The sequence below is a fragment of the Saccopteryx leptura genome, unplaced genomic scaffold (genome assembly GCF_036850995.1).
Source record: "Saccopteryx leptura isolate mSacLep1 unplaced genomic scaffold, mSacLep1_pri_phased_curated manual_scaffold_25, whole genome shotgun sequence".
Taxonomy (NCBI): domain Eukaryota; kingdom Metazoa; phylum Chordata; class Mammalia; order Chiroptera; family Emballonuridae; genus Saccopteryx; species Saccopteryx leptura.
Window position 1 is genome coordinate 570,089 of NW_027095707.1, and position 25,432 is coordinate 595,520.

General features: G+C 40.7%; 1 protein-coding gene across 1 annotated transcript; it reads right to left on the bottom strand.

Annotated features, from left to right (window-relative positions):
- Positions 1-768: 768 nt before the first annotated feature.
- Positions 769-5,550, bottom strand: LOC136386959 (histone-lysine N-methyltransferase PRDM7-like). Its single transcript, XM_066358053.1, has 5 exons — positions 5,382-5,550; positions 3,019-3,221; positions 2,585-2,652; positions 923-1,113; positions 769-776 (listed from the first exon to the last, which is right to left on the bottom strand). Exons 1-5 carry the CDS (start codon positions 5,548-5,550, stop codon positions 769-771), a joined length of 639 nt encoding a protein of 212 aa, XP_066214150.1.
- Between the last annotated feature and the right edge of the window lie 19,882 nt (positions 5,551-25,432).

A 25,432-nucleotide genomic window follows, 5' to 3' on the forward strand; every position in this document is an offset into this window, starting at 1 on the left:
GAATCCAAGGAATAATGTGAACTGAGGAACAAAATAGAGACAGAGGAGGAATCAAAGGGACTAGAGGAAAAGAGGACAGAGGGAAAGGGGATGATAGGATGGAATAAAGCTGAACAGAAGGGGGAGGGCACTTTAGGGAGGGGATAAGGAAGATGTTGAGGGGAATGGGAGGAGGGGAGATGCATTTGGGGTGACCCTAGAATCTATGTAAACACAAAAGGGTCTTTTAGTTGTATAGCCAAAGACTTTTAGTATCTTCTGGTTCCTTAAAATGTTGTACCATTTTATAAGAGGAATATTATTTTTTTTCATTGTTTGGCAAAAATTTTGACAAAATACCTTCTAAAGCAGCTGCAGCTTTTAAAGATAATGTCAACACTACAGTGATTATTTTTTCCCAGACATAATGAGGTGTGAATTTGTCATGTTAAATTGAAATGAGTAGCAAAATGTATCCACTTCCAGTTTACCTTTTTTGATTTTTAGAGAATTGAAAGTTTATTTTATTATATTTTAAAATAATTTCTGCATGTGAGCCATGAGACTGACTGTAATTCCAGTGTTTATTTTTTTATGGACAGACTTGATAAACTGGACACCTTGCAGCAGGATTACCCCAATTATAGTGTCAGGATTTTAGCTGTACCAGAGGCCTTTATGTGATACACATAATTTGTATAAAGTTTTATATGTGCAAATTGGTACATAAACAGTTCTCTATTTTCTAAGGGAATGCAATAAATCTAGCATTGTGAATAAATATAACTTTTATAATCCTTAAAAAAAACACAATTAATTAAATATTAAAAATAAAGAAGAAAAAAATCAAAAAAGTAAAAAATACAGACTTTAGAATGTACCATGAACAGTTCTAAGGTGAGTTCTTTTTTTTCTTTCCATTTTGAAGAATGGTTGTGCCCACCTCTAGCTGCTGAGAGCTCTCTCTGCTTGCTTAAGTAGTTGATGCCCAGCTTCTGGCCATACTCGCCACCATACCAAACTAGCAGCTCACAGTCTGGCTTGATGACCTGGCAGGTTCGGTAGAAAATCTGCCTGCGATACTGAAAGGCCACCAGGTTCTGCTCTTCGTCATCCCGGGCACAGTTCACGTACCTGGGATTGAGGCAGGTGAAAGAAAAGAAACACACAGGTGATGAGTTTCTACTACTTCTCAGATCCATGTCCAGCTCTGCACCTGACACTTGGGCTCTGATGTCACCCACTCCCACAGTGCTCCCGGAGAACCTTCTGTTCAATGTCTGAGCCTGTCACAATGTCATACTACTTCCTATCTCCAGGTACTGATTACAATTATTATCCATCCTAATGCCATTTTGCAAAGCCAATTCCAGATATAACCTCCACCCTGATTGGCCATAAAACCAAGGGACCTCTAGCTTCTCTAAACTAAATCAGGTCCTGTTTATATCACAGAACTTGCTACTTGATTTTGGACTCTGTGTCTAGATTAGTTCACATCATTCAATACTCAACACAAGTTCATCTCTTTTAGAGAGGCCTTTCTCCATTCTCCTTACATTTTATTTAGGTAGTATTTGATGCCTCACCCAGGTTCAAAAAAAAAAACTGGAGGTCTCCCTGCCCCACTGAAGTGAGAAATGGGGAGGCAGACAAACTCCTGCATGCGCTCAACCAGGATCCACCTGAAATGCCCACCAGGGGGCGATACTCAGCCCATCTCAGCATTGCACCAGTGCAACTGAAGCCATTCTAGCAACTGAGGCAGAAGCCATGGAGCCATCCTCAATGCTCAGGCCATCATTGCTCCAATATAGCCTTGGCTATGGGAGGGGAAGAGAGAGATAAAGATGAAGAAGTGGAAGAAGGGTAGAGAAGCAGATGAGCACTTCTGTGTGCCCTGGCTGGGAATCAAACCCTGAACTTCCATGATTGGGCTGATGCTCTACCGCTGAGCCAACATATCAGGACTTGGAGGTGTCTTTAACTTAGCAAAATCATAAAGAACAATAAAAGCTTATTCACATTCTGTAGCCTCTGATAAAAGAGCCCCTAGCATAGTGGTTAATGATCATTGCTCTGTAGACTTCAGAACTCATTTCGAGTTAGAATGAGACTGGGATAATTTGCTTTCCTCACAGTTTTGGCTATGCTTGGTTTAGGTATCCTGGCACTTTGCACTTCTCAAAAAATAGAAAAATTATAGTTAAACATTTTTAAAATCAATTGTTTCACTCTTTCTGCAATTTGTCCTCCATAAGAAAAATGATCTGTTTTAATAATGAATACCTTCCTCTAAACTGGAATATAGTAAGGACTTGCTAAAATAATGATCATTAGATCAATTAAAGTGTTATCCAGGTGGTCAAAATTTTTTTCCAGTGCCTAAAGTTTGTCTAGCATATAGATTTATATTTTGAGGACATATGCTATATTTTTATCTTTTTTATCTAATTACCTCTTGCTTTGAAAGAGCACTGAATGGAGAAAAAGAGGAACAGAGGGTTGAGGGAGACCACTTAGGGAGGCATAATGAGAAGAAAAGATGTATGGGCCTGAGACGGATGAGTGTTCTCCGTGAATCCTCAAAACTTCTTGGCCTTACCTCATCCAGTTGGCCCAGAATTCATTCTTCGCATTCACATACTCATGACAGTTTCTCCCTTTGGTGATCTGCATTTTAGGAAGAAAATATAAAGGCTTTTTTTCCATGTGGAGGTATTTCCTCTACTGTCAACAAAGCTCTTCAGCTTGCATGCATTGCCACTCATGAACACATGATACTTTCTTTACTCATTACATTGAGTTGACCTGTCTACTTAGGGTTGAGAGGAGGCATTCCTCTGTGTCTGTACCACTTTACTTCCACTTAATGTATGATCCTCAACTGGAGCTCCATGGTCTACAAAGTCGACTCTGTACCCAGAGCTAACCATATTGTCTCCATCCATGTCCTAGCATGTAGAAGGTCAGGTCCCAGCAAGCCATGGGAGAGATGTGGGAAGCCACAAGACAGGAAAAGAGGTAAATACTTCTCACCAGCCAGGAGTATCCATTGTTGCCTGCCTCTTCATCTTCTGTGATCTGGCCCTTATAAGGGCCAAAGTGCAGACCCACTGGCAGAGCAGATGCCTCGTTCCACACTCCAAGACCAGCTTCAGGAATGCCTGATGGTCTGATTCTCAACCCAGGAGGCAGAGTGAGGGCTGCGTGGTTTGGATGCCCCTTATTCACTGCACTGTCTTTTACAAATATTGGGGGCCCATGCACCTCATGACTTTAAATGAAGAGGTTCTGGAACTTCTCACAATCTGGGGGTGAGAGCAACAGGGATTAGGGAAGGTGTAGTGCATGTTCCTGGATGTATAGAGCTTCAGAGAGAGCACAGGCACTCACATCATTGAGCCTCAATTCTGTAGTGCAGATCCATAGGGGAATGGAATTCTCCAATGGCCAAATGACCCATGAAATTATTGTATGAAGAGATAACATGCTTTGTGAGGGTTACTTACAGAGGTAGTCATCATCCTGGGGCTCACTGACCTCATGGTACACATGGCCTTTTCTTTCTCATAGGCTATACATCTTTACATCATTCTCCTTTCTCCTGAGTTCTAAGTTGGAGAAGAGTGAGTTTGGTGGAGTTAGGAGTGTTAGTCCCTACTTTGTCAAAAAGCACATAATCTCCTCCCATCAAATTATCACCTGTACTTCTTTAAACTCTGGAATTTTCCTTTGCCAACTTTTGGCTCAGAAAGTCTCTATAATAGTAAGCCTCTACACTGACTACAGATGGTCAATTCAATTTTTGTTTGTAGACCTTCTCATTATCAGGTTTAATTTCCCAACTTTTAGTTATTCATAAAATATATATTTAGGGCACAGTATATGTAAGATATTGAGGAAAGGCCTAGTATACAACACCAAGAGGGTGTGGTCGCTATTATCAGGGGTGTATTTACTGGACAACATGTAAGTGTTAGGTTTTTTTTGTTTGTTTTTTTAAAGAGACAGAGAGAAAGAGTCAGAGAGAGAGATAGAAAGGGAAAGACAGACAGGAACAGAGAGATGAGAAGCATCAATCATTAGTTTTTCATTGTGCATTGCAACACCTTAATTGTTCATTGATTGCCTTCTCATATGTGCCTTGACCGCGGGCCTTCAGCAGACCAAGTAACCGCTTGCTCAAGCCAGCGACCATGGGCTCAAGATGGTGAAATTTGCTCAAACCAGATGAGCCCTCGCTCAAGCTGGCGACCTCAGGGTCTCAAATCTGCGTCTTCCATATCCCAGTCAGATGCTCTATCCACTGTTCCACCACCTGGTCAGGCATAAGTGTCAGTTTTTTTACATTGAATTTAAGCCCTAGTCAGTGGCGCAGTGGATAGAGTGTTGGCCCATTGTATGTCCCGGGTGTGATTCCATTCAGGGTACATAGGAGAAGCCACCATCTCCTCCACCCCTCACTCTCCCACTTCTCTCCTTCTTTCTTTTCTGCAGCCAGCAGCTCAATTGCTTCTAGCATTGGCCCTGGGCACTGAGGATGGCTCGGTTAGCTGGAGCACATCATTCTGAGGTGCTAAAAACCAGCTCAGTATTCAAAAATTGTGGTTGCCAGGTAGATCCTGGTAAGAGTACATTCGAGAGACAGCCTCATTATTTCCTCTCATCTTACCTAAAATATAAACAAATACATATGCAAATAAATAAATTGAATTAAACACTTTCAAAGAATATATGCACGTATCCTCACCTTACACATTATTATTCAAGAGCTCAGAGAATTTGTAAGATTTGCCCAAATCTCCAGTGCTAAATTCACTCTGAATTTAGTAGAGATTATATCCAGGCCTATCCAAGGTCCACCCCACATACCTAGGTCATACTTATTAGCCTTTCTAAAGTACTCAGAGGAACTGAAATCTACAAGTGATTTTCTCTTACCCAATTTTTAACTAGAGTGTTTTCCAGACACATTGAAGAGATGGCTGACACAGGGCCTGATACAATGGTCCCTGGCTCACAACCCCAGCTGCCGTAATCACCAAGATTAATCCTTTCCCATGTGAAATGTGGCCGGCACTGCCCAGACAGCCCTGTTCTGGAACACTGCTCATCAGCCAGACCTTCCTCATTATCTTGTGATGACAAGTGCTCTGAATGAGTTATTTCTTACGTGCTTTTATACTTCTCTACTGTTCCTGCTCATTAACACATCTATAAATATATGTAATTATTTACACATGGAAGCAGTGTAGCAAATCTCCCCTAACTGCACAATGCACTTTTTGCATCGTGCGTGTTTGCTAAACGCAAGCTCTGTACCACCTTAGCTGTTGAGACACCGGGACCTGACCACCCGTCAGTTTCAAAAGGGCAGCGCCATGCCTGTGGACCCTCACCTCGCTGCCTCCGAATCCATTCTTCATGCGAGTCCTCAGTGTACTCCGCCGGGGTTGGTGTCCAGCCAGAGGTGAACCATGAAAGCAGTTCGAGGGGCTCTGAGGCCTGGGGAAAAACAAAATCCTGGTCCCCAAAGCGAAGTGCTTGAGGGAGCAGTCCCCAAAGCATGTAGGCCTTCCAGCCACCCGCGGATCCCACACTCTGGTTCCCTCGCCCCGTCACCTGTGCGCAGCAGCGCGTCCTGGTTCCTCTCCCCGTTGGGGCAGCGCACCTTCTTCCAGTCACCCATGGCGGCCACCCCTCCAGGGAGAAGGAGGTGTGGATGTCCCTGAAGGCTTTGGGGGCCTGGGTAGAGACGCAGCCACGTGACTCCCGGCAGCAGCCGGCGGGAACCGCCGCTCGCCCCGCTGGGTCCAGGCTTCCCCTGCCTTTCTCAGTGCTCTGCCATTCCCTCAGCGCCGTCCCTCCCACCCCGCAAAATCCTGTCTGCGTCCCTGCTCTGGCCACCCCGCAGGCCCAGTCCCGATGTGCCTGAGCGGGAGACGGCCATGAGGCTGAATTGTTGGCCCACGGGCCCGCATTCACATGCGTATGTGCCTGCGCTGGGGTGTCCCGAGAGGGAAAACGTGGGGCCAGCTTCAGGGAAAAAAGGACCGGCCAGGCCAGGGACTCCACCCAAGTCAGTGACTTCCTTGCTCAAGTCAGCCACTTGTGCTTTAACCCAGCGACCTTTGGTCTCAACAGAAGACCATTGGGTAATGTCTATGAGCCCACACTCAAGCTGTTGAGTCCACGCTCAAGCCGGATGAGTTTAATACATTTTCCTGTTGTTCAAGTGCTCTCTTAAGTTCCTCTATTCTACTCTCAAGTTTATGGAACATCATTATGACTGTTTGCTTTGAATTCTTTATCTGTCCAATTACCCATCTCCATTTAATTACAATATTTTTTTCCTTTTATTATAATTTTATTTTTTTAATGGGGCGACATCAATAAATCAGGTTACATATATTCAAAGATCAACAAGTCCAGGTTATCCTGTCTTTCAATTATGTTGCATACCCATCACCCAAAGTTAGATTGTCATCTGTCAACTTCTATCTAGTTTTCTTTGTGCCCCTCCCCCTCGCCCTTTCCCTCTCCCTTTCCCCCCTCCCCACATAACCACTACACTCTTATCAGTGTCTCTTAGATTCACTTTTATGTCCCACCTACGTATGGAATAATGCAGTTCCTGTTTTTTTCTGATTTACTTATTTCACTTCGTATCATGTTATCAAGATCCCACCATTTTGCTGTAAATGATCCGATGTCATCATTTCTTATGGCTGAGTAGTATTCCATAGTGAATATGTGCCACATCTTCTTTATCCAGTCATCTATTGATGGGCTTTTTGGTTGTTTCCATGTCCTGGCCACTGTGAACAATGCTGCAATGAACATGGGGCTGCATGTGTCTTTACGTATCAATGTTTCTGAGTTTTGGGGGTATATACCCAGTAGAGAGATTGCTGGGTCATAAGGTAGTTCTATTTGCAGTTTTTTGAGGAACCACCATACTTTCTTCCATAATGGTTGTACTACTTTACATTCCCACCAACAGTGTATGAGGGTTCCTTTTTCTCCACAGCCTCTCCAACATTTGCTATTACCTGTCTTGTTAATAATAGCTAATCTAACAGGTGTGAGGTGGTATCTCATTGCAGTTTTGATTTGCATTTCTCTAATACCTAAAGAAGATGAGCATCTTTTCATATATCTGTTGGCCATTTGTACTTCCTCCTGGGGGAAGTGTCTGTTCATGTCCTCTTCCCATTTTTTTATTGGATTGTTTGTTTGTTTGTTGTTGAGTTTTATGAGTTCTTTTTATATTTTGGATATTAGGCCCTTATCTGAGCTGTTGTTTGAAAATATCATTTCACATTTAGTTGACTTTCTGTTTATTTTGTTATCAGTTTCTCTTGCTGAGCAAAAACTTCTTAGTCTGATGTAGTCCCATTCATTAATTTTTGCCTTCACTTCTCTTGCCATGGAGTCAAATTCATAAAATGCTCTTTAAAACCCAGGTCCATGAGTTGAGTACCTATGTCTTCTTCTATGTACTTTATTGTTTCAGGTCTTATGTTTAGATCTTTGATCCATTTTGAGTTAATTTTAGTAGAGGGGGACAAACTGTAGTCCAGTTTCATTCTTTTGCATGTGGCTTTCCAGTTTTCCCAGCACCATTTATTGAAGAGGCTTTCTTTTCTCCATTGTATGTTCTTGGCCCCTTTATCAAAAATTATTTGACTATATATATGTGGTTTTATTTCTGGATTTTCTATTCTGTTCCATTGGTCTGAGTGTCTATTTTTCTGCCGTTAACATGCTGTTTTGATTGTCGTGGCCCTATAATAGAGTTTGAAGTCAGGTATTGTAATGTCCCCAGCTTCCTAATTTTTCTTTAGGATTGCTTTGGCTATTCGGGGTTTTTTATACTTCCATATAAATCTGATGATTTTTTGCTCTATTTGTTTAAAAAATATCATTGGAATTTTGATGGGAATTGCATTAAATTTGTATATTGCTTTGGGTAATATAGCCATCTTGATTATATTTATTCTTCCTAACCAAGAACAAGGAATAGTCTTCCATCTCATTATATCTTTCTCAATTTCTCTTAAAAATGGTTTATAGTTCTCATTATATAAGTCCTTTACATTCTTTGTTATGTTTCTTCCTAGGTATTTTATTTTTTTTGTTGCAATTGTGAAGGGGATTATTCTTTTGAGTTCGTTCTCAGTTGTTTCATTGTTGGCATACAGAAAGGCTATTGACTTCTGTATGTTAATTTTGTATCCTGCGACCTTACTGTATTGGCTTATTGTTTCTAGTAGTCTTTTTGTGGACTCTTTGGGGTTTTCGATGTATAGGATCATATCATCTGCAAAAAGTGATACCTTTACTTCTTCTTTTCTGATATGGATGCCTTTTATTTCTTTGTCTTGTCTGATTGCTCTGGCTAGAACCTCTAGTACCACATTAAATAAGAGTGGAGAGAGTGGACAACCCTGTCTTGTTCCTGATTTAAGGGGGAAAACCTTCAGTTTAGTGCCATTTAATATGATGTTAGCTGATGGTTTATCATATATGGCCTTTATCATGTTGAGATATTTTTCTTCTATACCCATTTTGTTGAGAGTCTTAAACATAAAATTGTGTTGTATTTTATCGAAAGGCTTTTCTGCGTCTATTGATAAGATCATGTGGTTTTTGTTCTTTGTTTTGTTGATATGGTGTATTACGTTAACCGTTTTACGTATGTTGAACCATCCTTGAGATTCTGGTATGAATCCCACTTGATCATGATGTATTATGTTTTTAATATGTTGTTGTATTCGATTTGCTAGTATTTTGTTTAGTATTTTAGCATCTGTATTCATTAGAGATATTGGTCTGTAGTTTTCTTTTTTTGTGCCATCCTTGCCTGGTTTTGGTATGAGGGTTATGTTGGCCTCATAAAATGTTTTTGGAAGTATTGCTTCTTCTTCAATTTTTTGAAAGACTTTGAGTAGAATAGGAACCAAGTCTTCTTTGAATGTTTGATAAAATTCGCTGGTATAGCCGTCAGGGCCTGGACTTTTATTTTTGGGGAGGTTTTTAATGGTTTTTTCTATTTTTTCTCTACTAATAGATCTGTTTAGGCTTTCTGCTTCTTCTTGACTCCAGTCTAGGAAGGTTTTATTGTTCTAGGAATTTATCCATTTCTTCTAGATTGTTGAATTTAGTGGCATAAAGTTTTTCATAGTATTCTACAATAATTCTTTGTATATCTACGGTGTCCGTGGTGATTTCTCCTCTTTCATTTTGGATTTTGTTTATATGAGTTCTTTCTTTTTTTTCCTTGGTAAGTCTTGCCAAGGGTTTGTCAATTTTATTGATCTTTTCAAAGAACCAGCTCTTTGTTCTATTAATTTTTTCTATACTTTTACTCCTCTATTTCATTTATTTCTGCTCTGATTTTTATTATCTCCTTTCTTTGGCAGGTTTTGGGTTGTCTTTGTTCTTCTTTTTCTAGTTCCTTAAGGTGGGAAGTTAAGTGGTTCACTTGGGCTCTCTCTTGTTTGTTCATATATGCCTGAAGTGATATGAACTTCCCTCTTATCACTGCTTTTGCTGCATCCCATAGATTCTGATATGTCGTATTGTCATTTTCATTAGTTTGTATATATCTTTTGATCTCTGTACTTATTTCATCTTTGACCCATTCATTTTTTAAAAGTATGTTGTTTAGCTTCCACATTTTTGTGGAATTTTTTTTCTCCTTTATTTGCAGTTGAATTCTAGTTTCAAGGCTTTATGATCAGAAAATATGCTTGGTACAACTTCGATTTTTATGAATTTGCTGATGTTGTTTTTGTGGCCCAACATATGGTCAATTCTTGAGAATGATCCATGTACACTGGAGAGAAATGTATACTCAGTCACTTTGGGATGAAATGTCCTGTAGATGTCTATCATATCCAGGTGCTCTAGTGTTTTGTTAAAGGCCACTATATCTTTGTTGATTCTCTGTTTGGATGACCGATCTAGAGCCGTCAGCAGTGTATTGAGGTCTCCAAGTATGATTGCATTTTTGTCAGGTTTTGTTTTAAGGTCAATAAGTAGCTCTCTTATATATTTTGGTGCACATTGGTTTGGTGCATATATATTAAGAATTTTTATGTCTTCTTGATTCAGTGTCCCCTTAGCCATTATGAAATGGCCATTTTTGTCTCTGAGTACTTTTGTTGTCTTGTAGTCAGCATTATAAGATATGAGTATTGCTACGCCTGCTTTTTTTTTTTGGATGTTATTTGCTTGGAGTATTGTTTTCCAGCCTTTCACTCTGAATTTGTTTTATCCTTGTTACTTAGATGAGTTTCCTGTAGGCAGCATACAGTTGGATTTTCTTTTTTAATCCATTCTGCTACTCTGTGTCTTTTTATTGGTGAGTTTAATCTGTTTACATTTAGTGTAATTATTGACACTTGTGAGTTCCCTATTGCCATTTTATATCTTGCTTTCTGTTAGTTTTGTGTCTTGTTTGATCCTTCTCTTTTGTTTTTCTACCTTTTCTTTTTATTTGGTTGTATTCCATACATCTTTCCACTGTTGCTATCTTTTTTATCTCATGTGCTTCTGTGGTGATTTTTTCAATGGTGGTTACCTTTACGTGATGAAAAGGGTTCCTACCCTGTTCATTGTAGCACACTATTTTGTGAGTACTTTTGCACTCCATCATCCTTTGCTACTGTTAATCTCCATCCTCTTCCCCCTTTCTTTTTGTTGTTGTCACAGTATAAATTTGGTTTTATTGTGTTCTTCTTGGAGCTTTTACTTGTGGCTTTATTTTGTTTTGTTCTTTGTATCTGATTGGAGAACAACCTTTAGTAAATCCTGGAGTGGGGGTTTTCTGATGATAAATTCCCTCATCTTTTCTATATCTGTGAATGTTTTTATTTCTCCTTCATATTTGAAGGATAGCTTTGATGGGTATATTATTCGTGGCTGAAAGTTCCTCTCTTTAAGGACTTTAAATATTGGGGTCCACACTCTTCTAGCTTGTAGAGTTTCTGCTGAGAAATCTGATGATAATCTAATGGGCCTTCCTTTATATGTTGTATTCTTCTTTTCCCTGGCTGCCTTGAGAATTTTTTCTTTGCCGTTGATTTGTGCCAATTTCATTATGATGTGCCTTGAAGTAGGTTTGTTGGGGTTAAGAAAACTCGGAGTTCTGTTTGCTTCATGAATTTGAGGCTTTAGTTCTTTCCACAGGCTTGGGAAGTTCTCATCTATTATTTGTTTGAGTATGTTCTCCATTCCATTTTCTCTCTCTTCTCCCTCTGATATACCTATTATTCTTATGTTATTCTTTCTGATGGAGTCAGATAATTCTTGTAGGGCTATCTCAGTTTTTTTTAATTTTTGAGTCTCTTTCTTCCTCTCTCTTGTGCCTCAAGTTGCTTGTCTTCTATTTCACTAATCCTCTCTTCTATCTGGCCTGTTCTATTAGCCAAGCTTGTTACCTCGTTTTTCAGCTCGTGAATTGAGTTTTTCATCTCTGTTTGATTTGTTTTTATAGTTTCAATTTCCTTGGACATATATTCTTTGTGTTCATTGAGTTGTTTTCTGAGCTCCCTAAATTGCCTTTCTGTATTTTCTTGTATATCTCTGAGTATTTTTAGGATTTCTATCTTGAATTCTCTGTCATTTAACTGCAAGGTTTCCAATATATTAAATTTTTTCTCCATAGATTTTTCCTCATCTATCTGTGTTACCTCTCTTTCTTTTTTTTCCATGATATTCGATTTTCTCTTCCTTAATGGCATCTGAGGATGGTTTTGTTGATAGTAGTAATGAGATTTAATAAAAAATAAAAAGTTAAAAAAATAAAAAATCGAAAAAAGTTGTGTTTTTTTAAAAAAAATTAATAATGATATAAAGAAAAATAAAATAAAATAAAAATTTAAAAAAAGGAAATTATTCCCCCCTTTCTTTTTTTCTCTCCTCTCCTCTCCCCTCTTTCTTGAGAGAATCTTGTGGTGAACTGTGAATTATATTATATTTAATATAACAAACAATGCCTGTAATGGAGGGCCTGAATTGGGGAATAGTAATAAAGGGGAAAGAAAAAAAATAATAAAAGAATAATAAAAATAAATAAAAAAGGGGGTGTATGGTCCCACAAAAAGCAAATAATGAAAAAATTTGGATCAAGAATAAAATGATTTGCGTTTAGGTGTTGGTTGACTAAGAGTTATGATGAGAGGAGTATGAGGGAAACAGGATAATGCGGGGACAAATTAAAAAATTACTATTGTATTCAGTGGAACATGAGCTTGATAAAATGAAGAGCCAGGGATGGGAGCACTGCTAGTGAGTTAAAAATGTGAAGTAAAAACCCCCCAAATTGCCACAAACATAAGTTTGAGTCCCAGATAAAATAATTTGTTCGTTATTGACGTTTGAATGAGAGGGGATGTAAAGGAGAAAGTAAGAAACTAATATAGAGGGAGAAAAGAAAGAGAGAGAGAGAGAGAGAAAAAGAGGGAACCACTAAAAGAAGAAAAAAGAAAAAAGAGGAGAGAGAGAGAGAGAGAGAGTTAAGGGTTTTGGAGTGCAACCCTCATAGAGAGAAAGGAAGAGGAAAGAAAAGATAATGGGAGATGTAACACTTATGGGTAGTGTAGTTCAAGGAGAGGAGAGAGTAAGACCGGTAGAGGGTTAAATGACCAAATTGGATGAGGAAAAAAAAATCAAGGATAAAGATAAGAGAAACAAACGAACAAATATAATAAAATGGGATAGGTTATAAAGTCTGCGGATTATTCTGATTTTGAGAGGTTATCTTCTTGCTTTTTCTTTTCTCTCCCTCTTCCTGGTTGGTGACTCTGTACCCCGGGTTCTGCCTTTTTGGCATGCTCAGGTAGAGGTTTGCAGTTGATAAGTCTCTATGGCGATGTCATGTATTGTGCTTCAGCCTCGTTGGCAGTCGAGGCTCATTAGCATTTCTAGGCTCCGACAGTGAGAGAGTCCGTGTTCCTGGAGCCTCTCTCCTAGTCTTTCCTTCCTCAATTAGTAGCCTGACAATCCAGCTATGGGGTTGCTGCTGCCTCTGCCTGGATAGTAAGAGGCTCAAAGAGCTGGCAACTCCCCACTCTATTTCCACTCAGCACAGGGCTCTGGGTAAGGCTCAGTCAGTCAGAGGCACTAGCATAATCATCCGGGGCTTCCACCTACTCAAAGACCTCTGGCTCTGCCACTCTGTTCGGTAACATGGGCGGGCACCCACTCCCGGGGTGCTTGGAGGAAACTCTCTTTCAGTATCTGCACGCGCAGACCAGGATGTTAGACCGGAAGTCTCGCCCTCTGAGTGAAACCCTCTGCCCGCACTGAAAAGTTCCAGTGTTGGAATTGGCTCTCGCTCCGTCCCCGTGTGTGGCTTTTTCAAGGCGGTGGGGTGGCCTGTGACTCCACCCTCGGCCCTCACAAAGGCCCCCGACTCTGCCACTCTGTGGGACAACACGGGCTCCCACTCCCGAGGTGCTGAGAGGAGTCTCCTGCCCACTCTCCGTGCGCGCAGACCAGGATTTGAGGCCGGAGACTTGCCCTCTGAGTGGAACCTCCCGCCTGCACTGAAGAGTTCCAGTGTTGGAATTAGCTCTCACTCCCTTCCCGTGTGCAGCTCTCCCAGGGTGCTTGGGCAGCCCAGAGGCTTTCAGCCCACACAAAGGCCTCTCTGCCTCTCTGTGGAGTAACACGGGCGCACCCTCCGGGAGCTTTGGAAGGAATCTCTCGCCCACTATGCGCCGACCAGGGGATCAGGTAAAATGGCTTCCCCGCTTGTCTTTCTTTGTCTGGGTTTGGTGCACGAATGTTAGCTGTATTGCCCGGGTTTTCACAGGAACAGTTTTTCCTCGGCTTGGATCGCCGTGCCACAGCCTGATTCGGCCGTTTGTGCCGCGGCATGGATCTATTCACCCCCTTTGCCCGCCTTAGTTTCTATATTCTCAGTTTCCAGTCAAAATCGCCCTGTTTAGGTTAGTGAGGAAGGCGGAGCATTTCTTACTCTCTATTTCCTTCAGGGTTTGGTTATATATTTAGCCAATTTTTCGCTCGATCATACCTTTGGGTGTATTGCGAAACATCTGGAGGCTGCAAGGATAGGTTTTTCTGTTTCTGGTTGAATATCTTGTTGAGGTTTGGGGGAGATTTATCGGTATCGCTTCCTACCCCGCCATTACTCTGACGTCATCCCATTGGTGTGTTGGATGGTGACAGCCAAAGAGCGTATGGTTCCTGGAGGTCACAGGACCCTGAGCGGCAGGAGTCGCACTACACGCCACAGGGGTTAATTAGGACATTTCTCCTGAGTTTTTTTCTAGTTCCTTCATTGGGGGTATATATTCCTCTGTCTCCCCATTTTGTTTGACTGTCTGGTTTTGTTCCTTTGAGTAGAATGAAATAGTCATCTCGCCCAGTCTTGAAAGTGTTGTCTTTGTTACATTGTGTGTTGAATAGTTTCAGCCTTCTGGTTGTGGTTGGGGGAGGTGCATGCAGTGCCTGTCCTTTCACCTGACCTGAGTGTGTTCTGAATGGGCCACCTGGGGTGTGTGAGCCTCCTTGCACATTTAATCTGGGCAGGGCGCCTGGTGTAAAAGGGGATGCGTGTTCTGTGCTTTGCGTGTTCTGTTTTAATTATCTGTTGTCAAAGCATGGTCGGTGTTGGGTTACCTGATTGCTTTCTTTTTTTTTCCTTTTTTTTATAAATAAATTTTTATTTTAATGGGGTGACATCAATAAATCAGGGTTCATATAGTCAAAGAAAACATTTCCAGGTTATCTTGTCATTTACTTCTGTTGCATACACATCACCCAAAGAGAGATCGTCCTCCGTCACCCTCTATCCAGTTTTTTTTGTACCCCACCCCTCCCCGTCTCCCTCCTCCCTTCCCCACCTCCCATAACCACCCCATTGCTGTCCATAACTCTTAGTCTCATTTTTATGTCCCCCCAATTTATGAAATCCTGCAGTTCTTGTTTTTTTCTGATTCACTTATTTCACTCCGCATAATGTTATCAAGATTCAACCATTCTGCTGTAAGTGATCCGATTTCATCATTTCTTCTAGCTGAATAGTATACCATGGTGTGTATGTGCCCCATCTTCTTTATCCAGACTTCTATTTTTTTTTTTGCATTTTTCTGAAGCTGGAAACAGGGAGAGACAGTTAGACAGACTCCCGCATGCGCCCGACCGGGATCCACCCGGCACGCCCACCATGGGGCGATGCTCTGCCCATCCTGGGCGTTGCCATGTTGTGACCAGAGCCACTCTAGCACCTGAGGCAGAGGCCACAGAGCCATCCCCAGTGCCCGGGCCATCTTTGCTCCAATGGAGCCTTGGCTGCGGGAGGGGAAGAGAGAGACAGAGAGGAAGGCGCAGCGGAGGGATGGAGAAGCAAATGGGCACTTCTCCTGTGTGCTCTGGCTGGGAATCAAACCCGGGTCCTCTGCATGCTAGGCTGATGCTCTACCACCGAGCCAACCAGCCAGTGCCCTACTACTTTTTTTACAGTAATTAAAAGCCTTTAAGCAAACTCTTGGCCAATACAGCAAGCATCCATAAAAGAGTAGTGTCCTTAACATGTTCACCAAGTCCAACTTGGCCCCATCACCATGCCAAATTCCTGGAAAATGCAACTCTACTACCGTTCAGTCTGTTAGGAGCTGTGACAGGGAGCAGGAGTCCAGGAAAAGTCCACATCCAGGAAAAGTCCTCATGGCACTGGAATTATTATCACCATTCTATACTTTGCAGCTCATGTCCAAGTCCCAATGACCGCTGCTTCTAGCTGATAATGATTAAGACAGACTGGAAAAGCCATTTGCAGCATGCATGGATATGGAATTTCTGTTCTCTGCCTGGAGAGATGAGAGCAGGTTGCTTTTCCCTGGAGCTCTGTGACTGTGGCATGGTAAAGAGAACCTTGGGATACACTAAGCTGGGTGGCAAAGGTAGATTCATAATAGAAGTTGGCAAAAGGGGGAAAGAGAGCTCTAAATTAGGAGTAGGTCCCAGCCTGAAATATGAGTGGGGCATTGAGGTAGGAGGGATAAAGGAAACACTCTATATTAAGCAAAGCAGCAGAAAATAGGACTATCAACACCCACAACAGAGATCTTTGAGAGAAGAATAAATATCTGACTATTCAGGCAAAACATAGTTAAGTGGCCCTTGTGCAAATGAGATCAGTTAACCTGCTTCTTGGGAGAAATACCCTAGGCTCATCCATAGTGTTGTAGATGGGGCTGACAGCCCTGAGCACCTTCAGCCTTCAGTGGCAAACCCCAGCATTCTGGGCAAGGTTAGATCATAGGTCGCTGGAGCAGGGCTGGAAGAGACTGAACCCTCCCTTAGAGGAGCGAGGGGGAATCCTACCTTCCAGTGTCACTGTTTCCTCACAGCAGAGGCATGTAAGCCTGGCAGGCTTTAGCTCAATGACCATCCTTTTCACTATTGAAGTAGGACCCAGATCCCATCCTATGAGACCCCTTTGGGGCATTGGAGCCTTTAAGGGTGTACCTAAAAGCAGGTAGTTCCCCTGATCTCTATTGGGCTTTTTCTGCCTCTAGGTATCTTAAAAGCCATGCTCAGAAGATCTTGCTGAGGGGTTTGAGGATCCCCATCTGCCTATGTAAATATTTTCCATATATCTGTAGCTATTTGGAAAAAGACAAAACAGTGTTATTAGCTGGATCTAATAAAGAAGGTAGTAGTTTGCAGGCGAAAAAGATTTGGTGTCTCCTGTTCATCAGCATTCAAAAGAAATGTAAATAGCCTGAGCAGATGGTGGCGCAGTGGACAGAGCATCAGACTGGGATGCCGAGGACCCAGGCCCGAGACCCCGAGGTCACCAACCTGAGTGTGGGCTCATCTGGTTTGAGCAAAAAGCTCACAAGCTTGGACCCAAGGTCGCGGGCTCAAGCAATGGGTTACTCGGTCTGCTGAAGTCCCACAGTCAAGGCACATATGAGAAAGCAATCAATGAAAAACTAAAGTGTCGCAGCGTGCAACAAAAAACCAACAATTGATACATCTCATCTCTCCGTTCCTGTCTGTCTGTCCCTGTCTGTCTGTCCCTCACTCCAACTCTCTTTCTCTGCAAAAAAGTAATAATAATTAAAAAAAAGGAAATGTAAATAATTTTTTTTTAAGTAAGAAGCATGATATGGTAGATCCATAGGAGTTCCAGGATATGACTACCCCCTTTAATTTTTTTTTTAAATTGACCTTAAAATGTTTGCTGAGTCCACTTTAATAATACCTTAACTTTAAAGATTGTAAGCATGACAACATACAGTAAATGCTTTTGCTCCATATGCAGAAGCATTTTCAGTTTAGCCAGTTTAGTAAATCCAATAATAGAACAATGCATACAGACAATGAGCTATAACATGTTTAGCAGCCTCTCCTGTTCTGACAGAGGTTACTATAGATCCAGAATATGTATCCACTGTAATGTGGACATAGGACTGTTTGCCAAATGAAGGTATATGAGTAACATCCATCTTCCAAAGTTGTCCTGGTAGGGGTCCTTGAAGGTTAACTCCAAATGAAGGGGCAGTATAGGACCCCTTGGACAGGATTTCCCAATCTGCCATGCTGCTTCCCGAGAAAGTTGAAACTGTTTACACCGGGCTGCAGCATTCTGGTGATGAATAGTATGAGACTGACTTGCTTGGTCTGTCATGGTTGCTCTATATAATTTTCTTTTGGGTAGCTTGCTCAAGAAGGGCATTTCTAGGCCCTGTCCAGTTGGCTCAGTGGTAGAGCACTGGCCTGGTGTGCAGGATTCCCGGGTTCTATTCCCAGTCAAAGCACACAGAAGAAGTGCCCATCTACTTATCCACCCCTCCCCTTCTCCTTTCTCTCTGTCTCTCTCTTCCCCTCCCACAGCCAAGGCTCCACCAGAGCAAAGCCACCCTGGGCACTAAGAATGGCCCCATGGCCTCTGCTTCAGGTTCTAGAATGGCTCTGGTTGCGACAGAGCAACACCCCAGATGGGCAGAGCATTCCCCCCTGGTAGGCATGCCAGGCGGATCCCAGTCAAGTGCATGCGGGAGTCTGTCTGACTGCCTCCCCATTTCCGTCTTAAGAAAAATAGAAAAAATAAATCATTAAAAGAAAAAATACAACAACAACAAAATAATAAAAAGAGAAAAAAAAGGGCATTCCCTTGCACTAAAGCTCCAGGGAGCATGGAATGAGCTTGAGTATGTCCTATGAAACATGGAACTCTTTGTTGACATATAAGTCTTGGAAGAAGGAGGAACTGCTGAAATACTTCATCAGCATTTTTCCCTAAGACAGCAGTCTTTATAGTGGAAACACCATAAGTAAATATTTGCTGTCTGTCTAAAGATTAAGGGGGGAATATGGCAAATGCTGAAAAGCCATGATCTTTGAGCCCCTCCCCTCCCCCAGCCCCCTCCCTCTCTTCACCCCACCCTGTAACCCCAACACTGTTGTCCATGTCTCTGAGTCTCATCTTATGTCCCACCTATGTATGCAATCATATAGTTCTTAGTTTTTTCTGATTTACATCTTTCACTCAGTATAATGTTATTAAGGCCCATCCATGTTGTTGTAAAAGATCCTATTTCATCATTTCTTATGGCTGAGTAGTATTCCATAGTACATATATACCAAAGCTTTTTAATTTACTCGTCCTCTGATGGACATGTGGGCTGTTTTCAGATCTTTGATATTGTGAACAATGCTGCCATAAACATGGGGGTGCATTTCTTCTTTTCAAACAATGCTATGGTATTCTTGGGTTATATTCCTAACAGTGGTATAGCTGGGTCAAAATGCAGTTCGATTTTTAATTTCTTGAGAAATCTCCATACTGTTTTCCACAGTGGCTGCACCAGTCTGCATTCCCATCAGCAGTGCAGGAGGGTTCCCTTTTTTCCACATCCTCGCCAGCACTTATTATGTGTTGTTTTGTTGATGAGCGCCTTTCTGACTGGTGTGAGGTGATATCTCATTGTGGTTTTAATTTGCATTTCTCTTATCATTAGTGATGTTGAACATTTTTTCATATGCCTATTGGCCATCTGTGTGTCCTCTTTGGAGAAGTGTCTATTCATTTCTTTTGCCCATTTTTGGATTGGATTGTTTGTCTTCCTGTTATCAAGTTTTACAAGTTCTTTATAAATTTTGGTTATTAACCCCTTATCAGATGCAATGTCAAATATATTCTCCCATTGTGTAGTTTGTCTTTTTATTCTGTTCTTATTGTCTTTAGCTGTGCAGAAGCTTTTTAGTTTGATAAAATCCCATTTATTTATCCTGTCTTTTATTTCACTTGCCTGTGGAGACAAATCAGCAAATATATTGCTGCGAGAGATATCCGAGAGCTTACTGCCTATGTTCTCTTCTAAGATGCTTATGGTTTCACGGCTTACATTTAAGTCTTTTATCCATTTTGAGTTTATTTTTGTGAGTGGTGTAAGTTGGTGGTCTAGTTTTATTTTTTTGCAGGTAGCTGTCCAATTTTCCAAACACCATTTGTTGAAGAGGCTATCTTTACTCCATTTTATTTCCTTACCTCCTTTTTCAAATATCAGTTATCCATAGAGCTGTGGGTTTATTTCTGGATTCTCTGTTCTGTTCCATTGGTCTATGTGCCTGTTCTTATGCCAGTACCATCCTGTTTTGAGTACAATGACCTTATAATATAACTTGATATCTGGAAGTGTGATCCCTCCTGCTTTATTTTTCCATTTCATGATTGCTGAGGCTATTCGTGTTCTCTTTCTGTTCCATATAAATTTTTGGAATATGTGTTCTATATCTTTGAAGTAAGTCATTGGTATTTTAATCAGTATTGCATTGAATTTATAAATTGCTTTGTGTAATATAGACATTTCAATGATGTTTATTCTTCCTAACCATGAGCACGGTATATGCCTCCACTTATTTTTATCTTCCCTGATTTCTTTTATCAATGTTTTATACTTTTCTGAGTACAAGTTTTTAATCTCCTTGGTTAGATTTATTCCTAGGTACTTTATTTTTCTGGTTGCAATGGTGAAGGGGATTGATTCCTTGATTTCTCTTTCTGACAGTTCATTATTAGTGTATAAAAATGCCTCTGATTTCTGAGTATTGATTTTATATCTTGCCACCTTGCTGAATTCATTTATCAGGTCCAGTAATTTTTTGACTGAGACTTTAGGGTTTTCTATATACAATATCATATCATCTGCAAATAAAGATAATTTTACTTCTTCTTTTCCAATTTGGATGCCTTTTATTTCTTTTTCTTTTCTGATTGCTGTGGCTAGAAATTTCAGAACTATGTTGAATAAGAGTTGTGAAAGGGGACACCCCTGCCTTGTTCCTGATCTTAAGGGGATTGCTTTTAATTTTTGCCCATTGAGTATGATGTTGGCTGTGGGTTTGTCATAAATGGCCTTTATCATGTTAAAGTTTGTTTCCTGTTGCTGGGGTCCAGCCTCGTGGGGAAACCAGGGGTCCCACAGGAAGAGATGACGTTGGCGCAAGTCGAGTGAGAGAGCTGAATTATTTTTCTTTCTCTTTATTCTCTAGTTAGCATTTACTGCCAGGCATCTCCGCCATATGCTAGTGTAGCTTCCTTTTTATGCACACACACTGTGTTACAATTACATGGTATTAATCATTGCTTCTGTTTCACTATATTTACATGTTTCCAGATAACATTTAATTTATATCTATAAATTACAAACCAGGTAGCAAATCATTCAAAGTACAAAATAACTTGAATAGCGATAACAACATCGGTAAAAGCTTTCAAAGTATTAGTACTAATAGTTAACTCAACTTTACTGCTGTTGTGAGTCAAGAGGCAGAGAGAGATTAGCAGACGAAATCATTAAGGACTAACAATGCACCACTGCTTGCTCAGGTAAATGGCCTTGAGTTTATGCAGTGTCCTACTTTTTCTCACAAGATTCTAAAAGGCTTACCTATAAAGAAATTGACATAACATTAAGAGTAGCTTTCACCCAAAGATATACAGAGTGCACTTGCAAGATAGCCTAGTAGCAACATAATTTCAGAAGACATTAACTGTTATTACTTCTATGGATTTCCCTACATTCCTCTCATTATCAAAAAATCTTGGAAAGTACATAAATCTTATGAGAACATCTCATTGAGAAAGCCTAGCAATTGCCTTTAGTCAAAAAACAATTCTCTTAGTAAAACATTCTTTTCTTGCTGACTGCGCTCTCATCCTAGGCCACACAATGGGCCATTCTACTACACCTTACCTAAGATACTATTGTCTAGTCACATATTACTTATTTATTATATTTAAACACTAGTTAAGTTCTAACTCTATTCTTCTCAGAGTGTACCACTATCTGCAGATCAAATAAGAAAGAAGAAAGGAATGTTTCTCTACTCTATCACATGAAAAGTCTAGGGAGGAAAAATGTTGAATTAAGTGAAGGCCGAAAGGTGCTCTGTGCACAGCCACTGCCTCCTACGCATTCACAAGTCACAATCTCTTCTTTCTAACATGATTAAGAAGAAATTCTCCTACAAACTTAACCTTTAAGAGGAATATCATAGCCAGCCTCTTATGTCTATGAGCCCAGCTCAAGGGGCCCACAGGCTTTTCTGTGGAACTCACACCCTCTGTCTCATTTCCAAAGAAATTACTACGAATCTACAGGGAAACCACGGTACTATTATCCCTGTGCCACAAATAATAGCACACACCCAGAAAAGGGGGGATATAAGGCCATATTAATTCAAAAAGTCAAAGGGGGAAGTATCATTGTGTCTCTCTTTGGGTGATTTTGTCAATCAGCAGCCATTGGTCTTCTCTGCTGTGACTTTGTCAATCAGCAGTTTTTGATCTTCTTCTGCTGTGACCTTGTCAGCCAGCAGTTGTGGGTCTTCACCTGCTGTGACCTTGTCAGCCAGCAGTTGTGGGTCTTCTCCTGCTGTGACCTTGTCAGCCAAAAGTTGTTGATCGTCTACCGACACCCTGTATTCCCACTTTGCTGAGAGTTTTGATCATGAATGGGTACTGGATTTTATCAAATGCTTTTTCTGCATCTAATGAAATTATCATGTGGTTTTTCTCCTTTCTTTTGTTTATGTGATGAATCACATTGATTGATTTGTGAATATTGTACCAGCCTTGCCTCCCCAGAATAAATCCCACTTGATCATGGTGTATGATTTTTTTCATGTTTTTTTTTTTTTCATTTTTCTGAAGCTGCAAACAGGGAGAGACAGTCAGACAGACTCCCACATGCACCCGACCGGGATCCACCGGCATGCCCACCATGGGGCGACACTCTGCCCACCAGGGGGCGATGCTCTACCCACCAGGGGGCGATGTTCTGCCCATCCTGGGCATCACCATGTTGTGACCAGAGCCAGTCTAGCACCTGAGGCAGAGGCCACAGAGCCATCCCCAGCGCCCGGGCCATCTTTGCTCCAATGGAGCCTTGGCTGCAGGAGGGGAAGAGAGAGACAGAGAGGAAAGCGCGGCGGATGGGTGGAAAAGCAAATGGGCACTTCTCCTGTGTGCCCTGGCCGGGAATCGAACCCGGGTCCTCCGCACGCTAGGCCGACGCTCTACCGCTGAGCCAACCGGCCAGGGCCAAGTGTATGATTTTTTTCATATATTGCTGGATCTGGTTTGCTAATATTTTGTTGAGGATTTTTCATCTAAGTTCATCAGGGATATTGGCCTATAATTTTCTTTTTTTGTGTTGTCTTTGCCTGGTTTTGGAATCAGAATTATGCTCACCTCATAAAAGGAGTTTGGAAGTCTTCCTTCCTCTTGAATTTTTTGAAATAGCTTGAGAAGGATAGGAGTTAGTTCTTCTTTGAATATTTGGTAGAATTCACTTGTGAAGCCATCAGGCCCAGGACTTTTCTTTTTTGGAAGTTTTTTGATAGCTGTTTCATTCTCATTTGTTGTAATTGGTCTGTTTAGGTTTCTGATTCTTCCAGATTGATTTTTGGAAGATTATATGATTCAAGGAATTTGTCCATTTCATCTAGGTTGTCTAGTTTTTTGGCGTACAGTTCTTCATAGTATTTTCTTACAATATTTTGTATTTCTGTTGTGTCAGTTGTTATTTCTCCACTGTCGTTTCTAATTTATTTATTTGAGTCCTCTCACTTTTTTTCTTGGTGAGTCTCGTTAAAGGTTCCTCGATCTTGTTCACCTTTTCAAAGAACCAGCTCTTGGTTTCATTGATCCTCTGTATTGTTTCTTTAGCCTCTATGTCATTTATTTCTTCTCTGATCTTTATGATTTCCTTCCTTCTACTAGCTCTGGGCTTTACTTGATGTTCTTTTTCTAGTTCTTTTAGATGCAGGGTTAAGTTGTTTATTTGAGCTTTTTTTAGCTTCTTGAGGTATGCCTGTAATGCTATAAACTTCCCTCTCAGGACTGCTTTTGCTGTGTCCCATAAATTTTGAGTTGATGTATGCTCATTTTTGTTTGTTTCTAGGAATTTTTAAATTTCTTCTTTGATCTCAATGTTAACCCATTCGTTATTTAATAACATGCTATTTAGTTTCCAAGTGTTTAAAATGTTTTTCAATTTTTCTATTGAGGTTGATTTCTAGTTTAATGCCATTGTGATCAGAGAAAGTGCTCAATATGATTTCAATCTTCTTGAATTTGTTGAGACCGCTTTTGTGCCCTAACATGTGGTCTATTCTAGAGAATGTACCATGAGCACTTGAAAAGAATGTATATTCTGCTGTTTTAGGGTGAAAGATTCTGAAGATATCTATAAAATCAAGTTGATCTAATATGTCCTTTAAGTCTGCCGTTTCTTTGTTAATTTTCTTTCTTCAGAATCTATCTAATGATGTTAATGGGGCACTGAAATCCCCTACTCTTATAGTATTGCTGTTGATCTTGCCCTTTAAGTCCATCAAAGTCTGCTTTATATATTTAGGTGCTCCTATATTAGGTGCGTAGATATTTATAATGGTTATATCTTCCTTTTGGATTGCTCCCTTTATCATTATGTAGTGACCTTCTTTATCTCTAACTATGGTCTTTGTTTTAAAGTCCATTTTGTCTGATATGAGCATTGCTACCACAGCTTTTTTTTTTTTTCATTTTCATTTGCATGAAATATTTTTTCCATCCTTTTATCTTCAGTCTGTGTGCATCTTTTGATTTAAGGTGTGTCTCTTGTAGACAGCATATGTATGGGTCCTGTTTTCTTATCCACACAGTTACCCTATGTCTCTTGATTGGATCATTTAATCCATTAACATTTAAGGTTATTACTGATATGTAATTGTTTATTGCCATTTTTTTTCTTTAAAACTCTATTCCTTTTTTGCTATATCCTTTTTTTCCTTTGATCTGTTTACAACAGGTCCCTTAACATTTCTTGCAGCCTTGGTTTGGTTGCAGTGAATTCCTTGAGTTTATTTTTGTCTGTAAAGCTTTTTATTTCTACTTCAATTTTAAATGATACCCTTGCTGGATAAAGTAGTCTTGGTTGTAGGTTCTTGTTCTGCATTACTTTGAATATTTCTTGCCATTCCCTTCTGGCCTCAAGTGTTTCTGTTGAGAAGTCAGAAGTCATCCTTATGGGGGCTCCTTTGTAGGTGATAGTCTTTTTTCTCTAGCAGCTTTTAATATTTTCTCTTTATCATTTAGCTTTTGTATTTTTATTATGATGTGTCTTGGTGTTGGTTTCTTTGAGTTTCTCCTTAGTGGAGTTCTCTGTGCTTCCTGAACATGTGAAATGTTTTTCTGCCTTAATTGGGGGAAGTTTTCCACTATGATTTGTTTGAACAAAGTCTCTATCCTTTGTTCTTTCTCTTCTTCTTCAGGAACCCCTATGATGCAGATGTTGTTTCTCTTCATGTTGTCACAGAGCTCTCTTAGAGTTTCCTCAGACTTTTTGAGTCTCTTTTCTTTTTTCTGCTCTGCTTCTGTGCCTTTATTTATCGTGTCCTCTAACTCGCTGATTCGATTCTCTGCTTCATCCATCCTGCTTTTAATTCCTTCCATTTTATTCTTTATTTCAGATATTGTATTTGTCATTTCTGACTGATTCCTTTTTATTATTTCAATGTCTTTTTTTATATTTGTTATCTCTTTATTTAGGTTTTCGTAATGGCCATCTATGGTTGTTCTAATATCTTTGAGCATCCTAACAATCGTTATTTTAAACTCTGCATCTGGTAATTTGGTTATATCTGATTCACTTAGGTTCTTTTCTGGGGATTTCTCTTGGTTTATTTGTGTTGTATTTCTCTGCCACCTTATTTTCTCTTCTCGGGAGTGGCTGTGATCAGGCGCTCCGGTGCACAAGAGTTGGTGGCCTTGGCCTTTGCCCCTCCCCCATGTGTGACGTTATCCTCGGTCCTGAGGACACTGGCGAGCACCTTTGCTCAGCTGTGGGTCTCCGCCTTTATCTGGGCTTTCACCCTGCGGTTGCAGGAGCCCCTTCGAGGAACGGCTGCTAGCCTT